This window comes from Orycteropus afer, unplaced genomic scaffold, assembly GCF_000298275.1.
Source record: "Orycteropus afer afer isolate SDZICR_OR568_19922 unplaced genomic scaffold, OryAfe1.0 scaffold00061, whole genome shotgun sequence".
Lineage (NCBI taxonomy): Eukaryota > Metazoa > Chordata > Mammalia > Tubulidentata > Orycteropodidae > Orycteropus > Orycteropus afer.
Window position 1 is genome coordinate 12366259 of NW_006921648.1, and position 14493 is coordinate 12380751.

The 14493-nt window shown below is 52.1% G+C and overlaps 1 protein-coding gene across 1 annotated transcript in view; it reads left to right on the top strand.

Moving 5' to 3' along the window:
• Positions 1–8700, top strand: part of SNX29 (sorting nexin 29) — a 681105-nt gene extending 672405 nt beyond the window's left edge. Inside the window, exon 23 of the mRNA XM_007939635.2 lies at positions 8571–8700. Coding sequence (XP_007937826.2) covers positions 8571–8700 — 130 coding nt within the window. The remainder of the gene's footprint in view (positions 1–8570) is intronic.
• The last annotated feature ends 5793 nt before the right edge of the window (positions 8701–14493 follow it).

A 14493-nucleotide genomic window follows, 5' to 3' on the forward strand; every position in this document is an offset into this window, starting at 1 on the left:
TACAGCAATTGATGCACACGTCAAAAAGAAAGGACCAAAAGCAGCCTACTGTCTCGGTAAGAAAGGAAATTATAAAAATCATAAACCAACAAGAGTAAAAAAAAAAAAAAAAAAGGTAGTTATTAATAAAGATTAACAAAATGGACAGACTACTGGCACATTTACCTAAGTCATGAGAAGATGAAAATAACACATATAATAAATGAAGTGGGTGACAACACAATAGAACCAACTGAAATAAAAAGGATAATAACAATAGTATGAAGAACTATACTGTAACAGATTAAAAAACCTAGAAGAAATGGACAAATTTTAGAAACACATGAGGTACTTAAACTAACACAGACTGAGGTAGAAATTTTCAACAAGGTCATAAACTACACACACAAAAAAAGTCCTGGCCCAGATGACTTCACTGAGAATTCTGTCAAACCTTCAGAGGTGACACCTATTCTATTCAAGCTGTTCCAGAGCATTTTATGAAGCAGGCATAACCCTGGTGCAGAGCCACCACTAAAAAGGAAAACTACAAACTAATATCCCTCATGAACAGAGACACAAAAATTCCTAGCCAATAGAATCCAAGAGTGTATCAAAAAAATAATACACCATGGCCAAGTAGGATTTACATTAGGTATGCAAGGATGGTTCAATATTAGAAAAATGATCAACGTAATTTATCACATAAATGAAACAAGGGAAAAGAACTACATAATCATAGCAATCCATGCAGAAAAGGCATTTGATAAATTCCATTCCTCATCAAAACTCTCAGCAAAATAGGAGTAGAAGGGACATTCCTCAACATAATAAAGGGCATCTATTCAAACCAACAGCCAACATACTCAGTGGAGAGAGACTGAAACCATTCCCCTAGTGAATAGGAACCAGACAAGGATGCCCTCTATCACCACTTCTATTCAGCATTGTATTGGAAGTCCTAGCCAGGGCAATAAGGCAAGAAAGGGAAATCAAAGGCATCCAAATTGGTAAGGAAGAAGTCAAACTATCTTTACTTACAGATGACATGACCTATACATTGAAAAACCAAGAGACTCAGCAAGAAAATTACTGGAGCTAATGGAAGGGTTCAGGGCAGGATACAAGATCAACATACAAAACTCTATTGGATTCCTCTACATCAACAAAGAAAACAATACTGTTTATAATAGCTGCCAAGAAGATAAAATATTTAGGAATAAATCTTACCAGGGACACTGTTCTGGTTACCCAGTACTGCTCTGACAGGAATATACCACAAAAGGGATGACTTTAACAAACAGGAGTTTATTCTTACAATTTGGAGACTTGAAGTCCGAGTTCAAAGTGCCAGACTCCAGGGGCTGGGTGAAAGGCTTCAGCTCTGCCTCCTGCTCCCGGCCCACTGGGGCTAGAGGCTTTTCTTCACTCAGACAGCTGCTGGCTGCTGAGACTGACAAGCCCAAGGTTGACAAGTTAAAAGGCACAGTCCCAATGTTACCAAACCGCATGGCAGACCATTAATTCAAGTCCACTGAAACTCCCAAGGTCTGCAGAGCATGGCAGGCTGCTGAACGACATGGCTACATGCAGGGTTCAAGTGTGCCATAAGCTAGAGACCATTCCCAATGCTGTTTCTTATATATGGGAAGCAGACCACATCCCTAAAGCAGCTACTCAGCTGCTTGTGGTAGGTCCCACCATGGAGTTGAGTGCCCGTCTCATCATGGAGAATAACTACCACCAGCTGCCCAGCCAAGTTGACACACACACTTTACCACCACAGACACAAAAGACATATACAAAGTAAACTACAAAACACTACTGTAAGAGACCTACATAAATGGAAGAATATGCCATACTCATGGACAGGAAGACTGAACATTGCTAAAATGTCATTTCTACCCAAAGCAATCTATAAATAAAGTGTAATCCTAATTCCATAAACATCCTTGAAGGATATGGAAATGAAAGAGACCTAAGCACTTCTGAAGAGGAAAAACAAAGTAGGAGGTCTCACACTCCCAGACTGCAAAACCTACTATACAGCCACAATAGTCAAAACAGCCTGATATTGACAATGACAGACACATAAGCCAGTGGAACAGAACTGAGAACCTAGAAATAGATCCATCACCTATGGTCAGCTGATCTTTGACAAAGGGCTAAAATCCATTAAGGGAGGAAGAGATAGTCTCTTCAACAAATGGTGCTGGCAAAACTGGATATCCATTTGTAGAAAAATGAAACAAGATCCATACCTCACACCATACACAAAAACCTGAAGATGGATCCAGGATTTAAATGTGAAACCCCAAACTACGAAGTTTACCAAAGATAAAATTAGGGGCCCTAATTTATTGTATGCACAAACAGCAGAAGATAAACTAGATGAATGGGACCTTCTCAAAATTAAATTCTTATGCACATGAAAAGACTTCTCCAAAAGAGCAAAAAGAGAACCTACAGATTGGGGGAAAAAAAAAAATTGGTGATGACATATCTGACAAAGCACTTACCTCTAAAATTTATAGAAAACTTCAATACTTCAACAACAAGACAACCAGCCCAGTTCAAAAATGGGCAAAGATCATGAGCAGACACTTCACCAAAGAAGATACTCGGGCAACCAACAAACACATGAAGAAACGCTTATGATCATTAGCCATTAGAGAGATGTTCAGTGCAGCACTGTTCACAATAGCAAAGAGATGGAAATAACCTAGGTGCCCGTCAACAGATGAATGGATAACCAAACTATGGTACACACTTAGACACAATGGAATACTATGCAACACTAAAGAATAATGAAGAGTCAGTGAATCACCTCATACTTGGAATGAACTTGGAGCACATTGTACTGAGTGAAATAAGTTCATCATAGAAGGACAAATATTGTATGAGTCCATTGTAAAAGGTCAAGGAAAGGTTTACACAGAGAAGGCAACTTTTTTTGTCAGTTACCAGGGATAGTAGGGGAGAGGATGGAAAATTGCTGGCTAGTTAAGAGACATGTTGATTTGAGTGAGGAGAAAGGCAATATTAACAAAAGCATATGACCAGCACAATATCACTAAGGAAAAGGAAGGCATGGAGAGGTACATATGACAAAGGTAAATACAATTAAACACACAACATAGCATCCTCTCCCCTCCCAGCACCAGTAATAGGAAATACTAATCTACGTGGATACCGAGGTAGACAGGCAAGATCAAGTATGCGTACGTGAACTGAATATACACGTGACCATACACAGCGCTGGCAGACAGTATTCCTGTATCTTATTTATATGTGCTATAAAAATGTCCATATGCATCGTAGAGCTAATGGGACAAAGGATAACATCTTATAGGCACAACTGTGCACCTTAACGGAGTGAGTCATGGGGCTGTGGGCTTGGGACCAGGGTTATGGAGGGTATCAAGCTCAAATGTCACAAAATAGTACATTGTTCTCCATCCTACTTTGGTGAGTAGTAACTGGAGCCTTAAAAGCTCGTAAGCAGCCATCTAAGAGGTTACCACCGGTCTCTCCCCATCCAGAGCAAAGAAGAGCAAAGAAAATCAAAGATACATGGAAACAATTCGTCCAAGGGAATCTCAGCCTACATGACCCTGAGACCAGAAGAACTAGATAGTGTCCAATGTCAGCCACTCAGAAAGGGATCAAAATAGGAGATCCTGGATAGAGTCAAAGAAAAAGAAACATGGAACAAAAATTCAGGTCGTACAGAGACTGGTGAAAGCCTTAAGACTACAGCCCCGAGTCACCCTTCAGGCCTGGAATTGGACTCTCGTGTGGTTTAACTCTTAGCCAAACAGCAGACAGGCCTACAAGCAGAACAGTTATGCCAGAGAAGACTCTCCGTGGAACAGTCGAGCATGGGCATGCAGAGGGCAGCATTTGCACAGGGAGACATGAAGGCGGATGGGAAATGCATAGGCCAGGAGGACACAGGGAGGAAGTGGGGAGAGAGCTGTTACACGTGGGGATCTGCAACGAGTGTCACAGGACAAAAGGTGTGTGAACTGTTGAGTGTAAAACTAATCTGCTTTGTAAAATTTGACTCAAATCACAATAAAAAAGGAAAAAAACCCGTATTTGTGGACATTGTAGAAGAAACACACGGATGTGGGGAGACAGGGTGGTCTCATCTGCTCTGAGCAGGGCGCCTTTGGGCCTCGGTGAAGGCCACTTCCTGTGATAGAGGTACTATGCTTCTGAAAGAGCCCCAGGACAGACCTCCCCCATGACCCTAAATACCGAGGTGCCTCAAAGTCGTCAGGACCAATGGCTGTGAAAGTCCAGTTTGACCTGGAACCAACCCAAGAGTGTCCCCCATGTGAGGGACAGCAGGGCAGCATAGAAGGAACTCACAAACCTCACGAGCTGTGTTCTGCATCCCTGTCCTCGATTATGACTATGATGCTGTTAATCTCCATGACAGCTGTACCTCAGGCACAGTGGTTGGACTGTATGTGTGTGCCCTAGTGTGGCCAGTTTCACAGCCCACCACAGTGGGTAACGTTCTTGGCCTGTGGGTCAGGCCCAGTGACAGGGAACATGGGGATTGTCTCTCAGCACGGGCTGAGCTGCTCCACCCTAGGGATGGGCGTCAGTAGTAGCCAAGGGCCACGTCCATACGAAGGTGTTGCCCCACAGAAACCAAAGGGCTCCCTGCCTCACCTCCCGGGCTCCTTGTCTGCACACGGCCCTGCAGACGGGACAGCCCCAGGCACCACGTCCTGTCTGCCCTTGGGGCCTTGGCCCCTCTTCCTGTCTGGAGTGCCTTCCTCCCCTGTCTACTCAACGGAGCCTTAGTCACTCATCAGGACTCGGCCTGGGCACCTCCTCCAGGCAGTCTTCCGGAGCCCACTTCTCCAGTCAGAGCTGGGCAACCCCCTCTGTGCCCACCTGGCTCCAGTGCTGTGTATGGGTAGTATGGTCACTCATCTCCCCCACACGGCCCTGGCTAGACAAGGTCACCCTTGGAAGGTCTTGTCTTTAGTGTTTATTCCAGTGAGCCTTACACAAGGCCTGCCCTGGCTAAGGGGAAACACTAATCATCTTACAAAGGCTTGATCTCCATTCACACGAGGGCCAGGATGGTCTTCCCTTGTTAGTGGCCATGTCTTAAGCAAAGCACCTGTTTGCTGCCTGCCTTCTCTTCAAGCTGTGTGGAAGCTGCTAGCTGATCACCCACCCCTCACCCCTCTGCTGTCCCTGTAACTTTTTAGGGCTCCTGAGTGGCACAAACAGTTAATACCCTCAGTTGCTAACTGAAAGGTTGGCATCCCCCCAGAGGCACCTTGGAAGGCAGGCCTGGTGATCAGCTTCTGCAAACCCAGCCACTCACCAACCCCGTGGAGCCCACATGGGTTCATGAGCAGACACTTCCACGGCCACTGGTTTGGGTAAGACTCAAGACCACGCTGACGGATCAAGGTCAGGTGTCCAGGGACTGCAGATCCAAGATGCTGATGCTGCTCCAGAAGGCTAGGACGGCCTCCAGGGAAGGGTCTTCCAGCCACCTCCCAGCCCCACTCCCCCAGGTCAGGTGGGTGTAGCAGCTGAGGGGCTGTGTTTCTGAAGTTTGTCAAAGCCCCACCTCGTTCCCATGGTGCACCAGTGCCCCCCACCAGTAACAATTCTGAGATGTCACCAGACAGTCTGTGCCTGTCACGTTCTTATTGCTGTTACCCCAGGGCCTCGAAGAAGCTGAATCTATGTCCGATCCAGACAGACCCAGTCCACAGGTGGTGAGTAATGTGTGAATGGTGGGCACGACTGGCATCGTGCCCATTTCACAGATGAGGAAACTGAGGCTTGGGGAGGCCTAGCACCTTCCTCCGAGTCCTACAGTGTCTGACTGAAGGAGCCCAGGTTCTCTTAGAATGGGAAGGGAAGTCCCTGGGCACACATGGCCTTAGGAACGCCATCCGTACGGGGGACAGCTTCCTGCCAGACTAGGGCACACACAATGGCTACAGAAACCAAGCTGCTGTTGAGGACTGTGTCCTTTGAGCACACTCAGCGGCCCCTCTCTTCCCAAGCCACCACGCCTGCCTACAGTCATGGCAGAGCCCAGACAGCTTGCCTGAAGCCTGTCACTGGAGCAGGCTGGGAAACAGTGCTGTCATCCGCAGTCACACTAGCACTGATGAGGGCTGAAGATCCATTGAGCACACAGACCCGTGACAGGCTCGGGGCACCTGCTTAAACATCAACTGCCATTCCTTACTTAAGGCTGTCCCTCTAAACGAGTGGCCTCTGGATTCCCTGGGCACAGCAGTCGGGCTGTGTGGATGGCCATGAGTCTGGGGTGAACATGGCACTGGGCACATCTCCCTCCTACAAGGAGGGACCCCAGGCAGATTCCCTTTGGAGGCGGGGCTCTGCCTCTTTCTCCATCCACCTCTGAACCCCCATCTCTTCTGAGTACACAGAGACTCACAATCCAGTGCGCCCTGCCTTCCAAGTGCCGTCGTTAGCGGCCGTGGAGTCTGCCCAACTCAGACCCTGTGCACACTGGCACGAGAAAGCCCGCCTGGTCTCACGCCTTCCCTGATCCCTGCAGATAGGGCCGCCGTGATCCGTGGCATTTTCATTGCCTGGAAGCTCCACTGATACCTGGTCCCATCGTATCAACATGCGAGCCTCCGTGGACAGACATGGTGGCCGCACACGAGGTGCAGTGGCCAAGAATTGAACCCAGGTCTCCCACATGGAAGGTGAGACTTCCACCATGCACCACCACTGCCCCAGAAAAGCCACACCCAGAGCCTCGGAGCCAATCCTGATCCACAGTGGCTCCATGTGACAGAGTCCACGTGTGGTCTTTACTCAGCAGATCACCAGCCTTTCTTGGGCAGCACCACTGCTTGGGCTGGACCCCCCCACACCTCCTTAGGTGATAAGTCCACTCAGGGACCTTGCTGATACCCTAAGTGACCATGCAAAAGTACCACCATCAGGCCATCTTGTGGGGTTCACCCTATATATGCCAAGGACCCCATTCTGTTCACTTCGGTCAGCCCTCTCAGTGGGATCCAGACCTTTGGATCCACTGCCTTCCCACCTGCTGGTCATCAGGGGGCTCCAGCGGGGCTGACCCCCCAACTGGAGCCCTGAGATCTATTTCAAACTCTCCCCTCCAGAGCTGAAAGACACTGTTTGTTGTTTTAAGCCACTAACAATGCAACTGAGTGATGGGGTACCCTGCCAAGAGCCTGTTGGGGGGCCTGCACCTCAGGGTTCACCTTACGGGCCCCTGCCCTGTCCTCAGTTGAGCTGGGGTGCCCTGCCAAGAGCCTGTTGGGGGGCCTACACCTCAGGGTGCACCTTACGGGCCCCTGCCCTCTCCTCAGATGAGCTGGGGTGCCCTGCCGAGAGCCCTTGGGACCCGCACTCTCAGGGTGCACCTGAAGGCCCGCCCGCCCCAGCTCTCCAGCTGTGCTGTTCCCTTACCACCTCCTGCCATCTTTCAGCACCAACCTGGGGCTGCTCCATGGGATGCGTGGGTACATTTGCGGCCCCCTTTGTTGAGTTGACGCCCCACCCTCCTTAGGGTATGAACTCCTGGAACTATAAGGGTTCTGTTCATTCACAGGTATGTCTCTGGGCCCAGAGCAGCGCTTGGTGCTCCAGAAAGGGTCATGGACTGAAGGGATGGACAAACATGGCCCTCAGAGTCCTCTGTACCTGGGGGCTACGCTCCACCTGTTTGGTTTTAACCTGGGTTCCAGTAATGTTTCTAGAACACCTCTCTAGGCCAGTAACATGCGCCTGCCTCACCATCTCTTGCGGCCACACTCTGTCCTGTCATTTCACAACCAAATTCACTGCCATCGAGTCGATTCCAACTCATAGCAACCCCTACTGGGTTTCCAAGGCGGCAAATCTTTACCAAAGTAGATCACTCCATCTTGCTTCCACGGAGCCGTTGGTGGGTTTGAACTGCCACCCTTCTGGTTAGCAGTCAAATGCCTTAGGTACTACACCTCCAGAGCTCCTTATTTCCTAACCAGGACCCCATAGTCCCCTCTTCTTACACTCTTAGATTGTTCCTTACTTTGTGCCCTTTCATGGAGTGCTGTGGTAAACACCCCTACCGACCCCGGCCAATTCCATATTCCCTCAGGAGAAGCCCCACAAGAGTCACCATCGCGTGGTTTATGACCACACAGACAATGTTCCCAAAGCACCTTCTCTGACTTTGAACTGCACCTTGGCTGGCAGATCATTGAAGAGCAGCAAAGAAAGCTTGGCTACAACGTTCTTTCCAACCCCTCAGATAGGTTCCTGGCCCACTGAGTCCCATGGGCTGGATTGGGCACACAGCTGTGCGGGTGGGCCCTTACAGTGCTTTCAAAAGATGGGAATTTTACACAGAAGTAGGAATTCTCATCTCTCCAAGTGATACTCATTAATCATAACTGAGTCACAGCTGTCCCTTAAACTGTGGCTACTCCGCTGGTCTCACGCCTGGGCCACTGGGACCATGGCCACTCCACTAGCCTAATGCCTGGCCCACAGGTAGCCGCTTGAGTCTGGAGCCCTGACCTAACCCATTTCTCCCCTCTGTCTTGCAGTGACATCACACCTCCTGGGGAACCAGTGAACAAGAACAGTCGCCCCAAAGTGGCATCCCGCTTCCCCAAGCTGTCCCGAAGCCACCCCAGGGAGACGCGCAACGTGGAACCACAGAGCGGTGACCTCTGACCTTGCCAGAGCCCAGATACAGGCCCCACGTGCTGCACTGCCTGGTGAACCCCAAGACCACACCCTCCCCACCGGTCACATGATACCTGATTAAACTGGTCAGTCTCAAAGCCACCCACCGTCCCTGTCCTCAGAGAGCCAAGGTGGCCCCTCGCCGGACAGACTCAGGCACATGTCACTACCCTTCCAGGTTCCGCCCTGGCAGTGGGGGCATGTACCCTGTCCCAGCTCAGGGCAGGCAGGAGGGTCGGCACCGGGCAGGTTGGCCCCTGGTCGAGACGCACACCCGGATGCCAGAAGGTTCCTTCACAAACCACCTCTTGACTCCCGCGTGGGAATCAGAATGTCTGCGACCGTCTTCTTTTCTGTTTTACGTAATTGCCTGCTACAGCCTCTGGACCTGCAGCGTCAGGGGTCTTGTTCTGTGCCCGTTTACCCAGACAGTGTCATGAGACACCCACCACCGTGGTAACAGTCACTCCCGTCAGCGTCTCTCCCAGGACAACACGATGCTTCAGCAGCCCTTTGCCCAGAACCCATCAGTCATGCCCAACTCTGGTTCTTGGTAGACTCTCCCCAACCCCACGCCAGCATTGGCTTCTGGAAGGATGAGCCCATGTGGGAAACCTGGGGTAGCCTGGGCCCAACTGCATCTCATCAGGGGTTTAGACGCCAGCCCAGTGGCCCAACATGGGAGCCTCTGACTTGTCTGAAAACCAGAGGACTTGCCTCATAGGCGACGACCTCAGTTCTGGGAGCCACTGTGGACGGTTCCATCAGCCCACAGGCTTTGGGCTGGGCTCCAAGTCTCCTGCCTCAGCACACTCTCTCTGAAATTGGACATGCATCCCCTCTGGAACAGATCACAAATTTCCCCTAGAGACACATTCATGAGGTGTTGCCTGTCCCCTTCCCACGCTTTCAGAGAGGAAAACCCTGTTTGTACCCAGAGTGCAGCCCTCAGTCCCTCCAGCTCAGAGCAGGGACTCGGTGCAGAGAGTCTGGGCAGCTGGGAAAGGGACAAGGACAAGCGGTGTGGCAAGGTGCCCTCTGTGCACCTTCCTCACAGGACGGAGCTGTGGCGTCAGACATCCAGGATCATGGCATCATCTCCCCCAGCAAGTGCCCACCCCCACACCAAGCAGTCACGAAGCCTCTGCGTCTTCCAGAGGAAATGCTGGAAGACAGCGAGAGGAAAGCGAGGGGTACAGCACCCACAGGGACCAGCTGGTCTGGGCCTCTCACAGCTGGGGAGCTCAAGACTTAGGGGTGTCTGATGACGTAAGAGTGCATCAACACTGATCAGGGACAGGCTGTTGGCTGCCATGCCTGCACACCCGTAGGCTTCCGACATAGCAGCGAGGCGAGGCCAGCACTCGGCACCTCCTGCTGGAAGAGCCCGGCAAAGGAGAGCTTTGCCACTCGTTCCCTACTGGCCAGACACCGTCAGGGAAGCTGGGAGGGTGCTCGCACAGCCCCGCAGAGACACAGAAGGTAGCCGAGTGGCTCTGTGGGAACTCCAGCAGGTCGACTATGGCCAGGTGAGGCCCAGGCAGCCTTGCCCTTGGCTGATGGCAGCAGGAGGGCTGGGGAGAGTTAGAGGACCAAGGAGATATCCACGTCCTAGGACACAGTCTGCTCTCCTCCCTCCTCATTGCCAAGGCAGCCGCCAGCCGTGCCTCCTGGGTCCCACACCCCCGTGGGCGGTCCTGGGCCACTGTGCCTGGCCCTGTGACCACAGAGCTGCTGGACTGAGTAAACAAGGGCTCCCTGGAAGCTCAGCATCCCCCCTTTTGCTCCCAGTCACACCTCCCTGGGTTGGTTTTATGCCATGTTGGCTGTTTTGAAGTGGGTCTTTGATGCCCAGTGAACACCAGTCTCTGTGCTCTCTGCCCCACCTCTGACTACTCACCGCCGAGCCTGGCCGTCTGCCTGCTTTTCCAGAGCTGCCCTGAAGCATCTGAGAGTGACCCTGTCCTCACTCCTCGGCCCGCACCCGGAGTCAGGAACCCAAACCAAAAGAGGCACCCAGAGCCGCACCCGAGAGACGCTCAACCTGCTGAGAAAGAAACCGGCCCCCACACGAGAGCCGAGTTACTCCAGGAGCCTGCCCTTCCTCCCAGAACGTCAGTTCTACAATCACGTTCCCAGGCCACGCGGGCCGCTTCCTGTCACAGCCCGTCAGTGATCCTGCACAGGCCCTGGGGTCGTCTGGCCAGCAGCTCGCGCCCCTCTTCCTCACTCAGATAAGCATGTGACGTGCACATCAGCACAGCTCCCCAAATCCATAACTGTGGGCCCCTCAACACGGTTGGTAGCAGTGCCATCCCCGCTGCTCACGGTACTCCCTGCGATCATGGGTGTGGGGGCTGGGCACGACAGAGCCCCTGCTTCCCAGAGGAAGGGCAGAGGCGCCCAGGCCGGGCGAGATGAACCAGGATCTTGGTGCACAGTTCTGCCCGGGACACGTGGTCAGGGGCCCTCTACCTGGAGCCACCTGAGCCCCCATGACCCCTCAGTGGAAAAAACATCCCCGGCCAAAAGGACCAGGTGAAGCTCGCTGTGTCTCCTTGAGCCTAGAGAATTCTGGGAGCCACCAAGGTTGAAACCTGCAAAACAAAGCCTCCCCTTCAGAGATACACGACAAGGGATGGCCTCTCTCCCCCTCGAGGCCACACCGCCACACAGCAGAGTCCCTTCCAGAGCTGTTCACCGTCTCCATCAGTGAGGGTGGGACATCATCAGTGTCCGTCCCCAGCACCATCTCCTGTGTCGCTCTTCCTCCCCATGAAACAAGACTCAGGACGAGAAGTGGTGGCTGGCTGGCCTGAGAAGAGCAAACCAGAGCCACCAGGAGGGGAGGGGGAGGCTGGGGCGCACCTGCCCAGACGCTGCTCTGACCCAGGAAGGGCCTTCTCAGAGGCTCCCCCTGGAATCCACACTGCACGGGGGGACCCAGCACCGGGCCAGCGATTGCAGACTGCAGCACCGCGGGGGCAGCCGGCCGGCACTACTCCAGGGGGGGCCCTTGGCCAGCAGGTGACTTTCACTGGAGATGCCGCCCCTCTGTGTGGGTAGAGGCCCACCCAGGGGCTCCTGACTCCAGGGGACACACAGGATGGGGCCTTAAAGAGACAATGCCGTCTTGGGAGATCAAAGCATGAGGAAGGAGGGTCACCAGCAAGGGTTTGGGAACAAAGCCTGCTCCCAGGAGCTTAAGATGAGCTTTCTGCCAACTGCTGAGATGTTCAAACAGCAGCAGCTGTCCTGCACAGGGCGCCTAACCCAGCCATCATGGAGGCGCAACGGGCTCAGAAGAGCTGATAGCACGTCCCCAGTTTCAGCCCAGAGTCAGGAGACCGGAATATAGACACTCCGTCCCCGCTACCCCCAGGACAACCAGCCGTGGTGCTGTCTTCTGCAGAGCAGGTTCTGGGCCTGGCCAAGCCAGTGGCCCTGTCTTTCTCTCCACTGAGGACCAGGTGATGGGGTCCCAGATCTTGCCCCACCCCAACTCAAGCCTCCCAAGGGAACACAGCTCTGTCTGTGCACCCAGACTCCCCAGGCAGCCCCACACTGTCCCCCAGCTCCTTCCTGCACCCCACAGCCCGGCCCTTTGTCTAAGTGCACCTGCCCCACTTACCATGAGGCTGTCCACTCCAGAAGCATGTCCACGCTCTGGCAGGTAACAGACCATAAGGAACAGGCTTGTTTCTCAGTCTGGGGATGGGCGTTCCCCAGGCCCTGCCCGAGAAAGCCTGCCAGGGGTACCCACCCTGGTGGCCTGGCCAACAACACCACAGCTGCTCACAGCCACCCAGGAGGGCCACGGCTTACCTCCGCCTCTGCTCAAAGCTCAACCCAAAGGCAATAACTGCCTGGACTTGTGCTCCCAAAGCCAGGCCCCCGGGCCCTGGAGGCCATGGGCCACAGGCAGGGGACGTTGCGGGAGGCAGGCAGCTGCAGATAAGCAAGGTCTGCCGCCGCGAACACTTCAATATCGTGCATTATTCCATTAAAGCTAACGTTCAACATTTGCTTTTCAGGTTGGCTTCTGTGCGGCTTTTGCACAAGTGTAGCACTGTATGTTTTATCTAACATTCCTGGGCCAAAAAGCTCATTTTCTGTTTCTGTAACACCTGGTCTGGATTGTGTTTCTAGATGAAGCTTGAACGACTGGATGGATAGGAAGGAGCGTGTAGCACTGACAACCGCCCGGCGCAGGCAAACCAAGCCGACTGTCCCCTGGTTATTAAAACACAGCAGTGGGCCGCCCTGGGAGTTCACGCTTCTCAGCCACGAGCATTGCACGTGTGGGCCTGATTTGGTAGCTCCACTGTTGTGGAGTCCCGGCTTTGGTCCCTAAATCCTAACAACCACAATTAATGAACTTCCTGACTTACCCAGTTCCTGTTGAGAAGGAAAAATCTGGTTCATCCAAAAGATGGGGCTGCTAGGACGTGTCCACTGGTGGAAGCCACTGGCCCCACCCGGGGCTCAGTTTCTACTGGGGCATGGATGCTGGGCCACTGTCCTTGGAGAACCACTGGTCCCCCACTGAGTTCCACCCCCATGAGCTGCTGGGAAAGGCCTGAGCGGATAGCCTGGGTCACCATCGGTAGGTAGCACGGGGATGTCTTTGTAAACCTTTCAGGACACAGAGGGGACATGCAACAGAGCACATTGGCATCTCAAGGTGCTGACCACCAAGACAGGAGCCCTGAGGAACGGGCATCTCTGGGGGCAGGGCAGGACCCAGGAGAACTGGAGTCATCCTGGAAAGTCTGTTCCTGGCAGCGTTCACGTCACCGCCCCTGGCACTGCCGACTAGCAGCACCCTGAACTCATCTGACCCCAGCTTCCTGGAGGAGCAGCATCCTCTGCGTGCAGAGGAGATGGGGAGCCCCACTCTGGGACCCAGCTCGGAGGCCCCTAGCCTGGCCTGCGTGCCCCAATGATCGGGACCCTGAGAACTGCCTGTGAGGGGTAGTTAGGAAAAGTGTCCAGAGTCTAAGACAGTCTGTTTGTGAAGAAGGCCTGGAAGTACACAGATACGCTCAGAAACAAGTAGAGTCCTTAACCACCCCTGTTACGGTTTACACAACAGACTTTTTAAACAAATGCATTTAATTTTCTAAAATCTCTTGTATTAAAATTTTCTTTTGGAATAAGCTGTGGTAATTTTGTTACAATCTGGTTGAAATACACCTCTTTACAAAGACAAAATAAAACCAGTGACATTTTATAAATGAGATCCTCAGCTCATGGCCTCTGTCTCTGGTCTTTTTAACAGCTGAGGATTTAGGTGAACTTGTGATGTGTACATCATGGAGTATTCCAGAATGGTCACTCACTTTTCCACACGAAGTCCTGGACAGCAATTTGATTGGACTAACACGGTACCATGGAAGAAAGGGGCTGACAGTCTGTCCTCATAACGATTACAGCCAAGAAAACCCTGTGAAGCCATGAGTCTGAACTGACATAACAGCAGCTAACAACAGCAAACATCAATTTTATTTAAAGTGAAATGTAGCAAAATCCCATTTTGAATTAATTCTATTATTAGGCAGAAATGGATAAATTGAAGATATAGGGTCAAAATTTGATGCAGGAAAAAAACTCACTATGGATTCCTTATTCATTAACTCCTCATATGAGAAATAAATAATTATTGGGTGCCTGCTATATACCAAGGAGCCTGGGTAGCACAGAGGTCAAATGCTCAGCTCTTACCCAAAAGGTAGGTGGTTCAAACCCACCAGCCGCTCTGTGGGAGAAAGATGCTTCTGT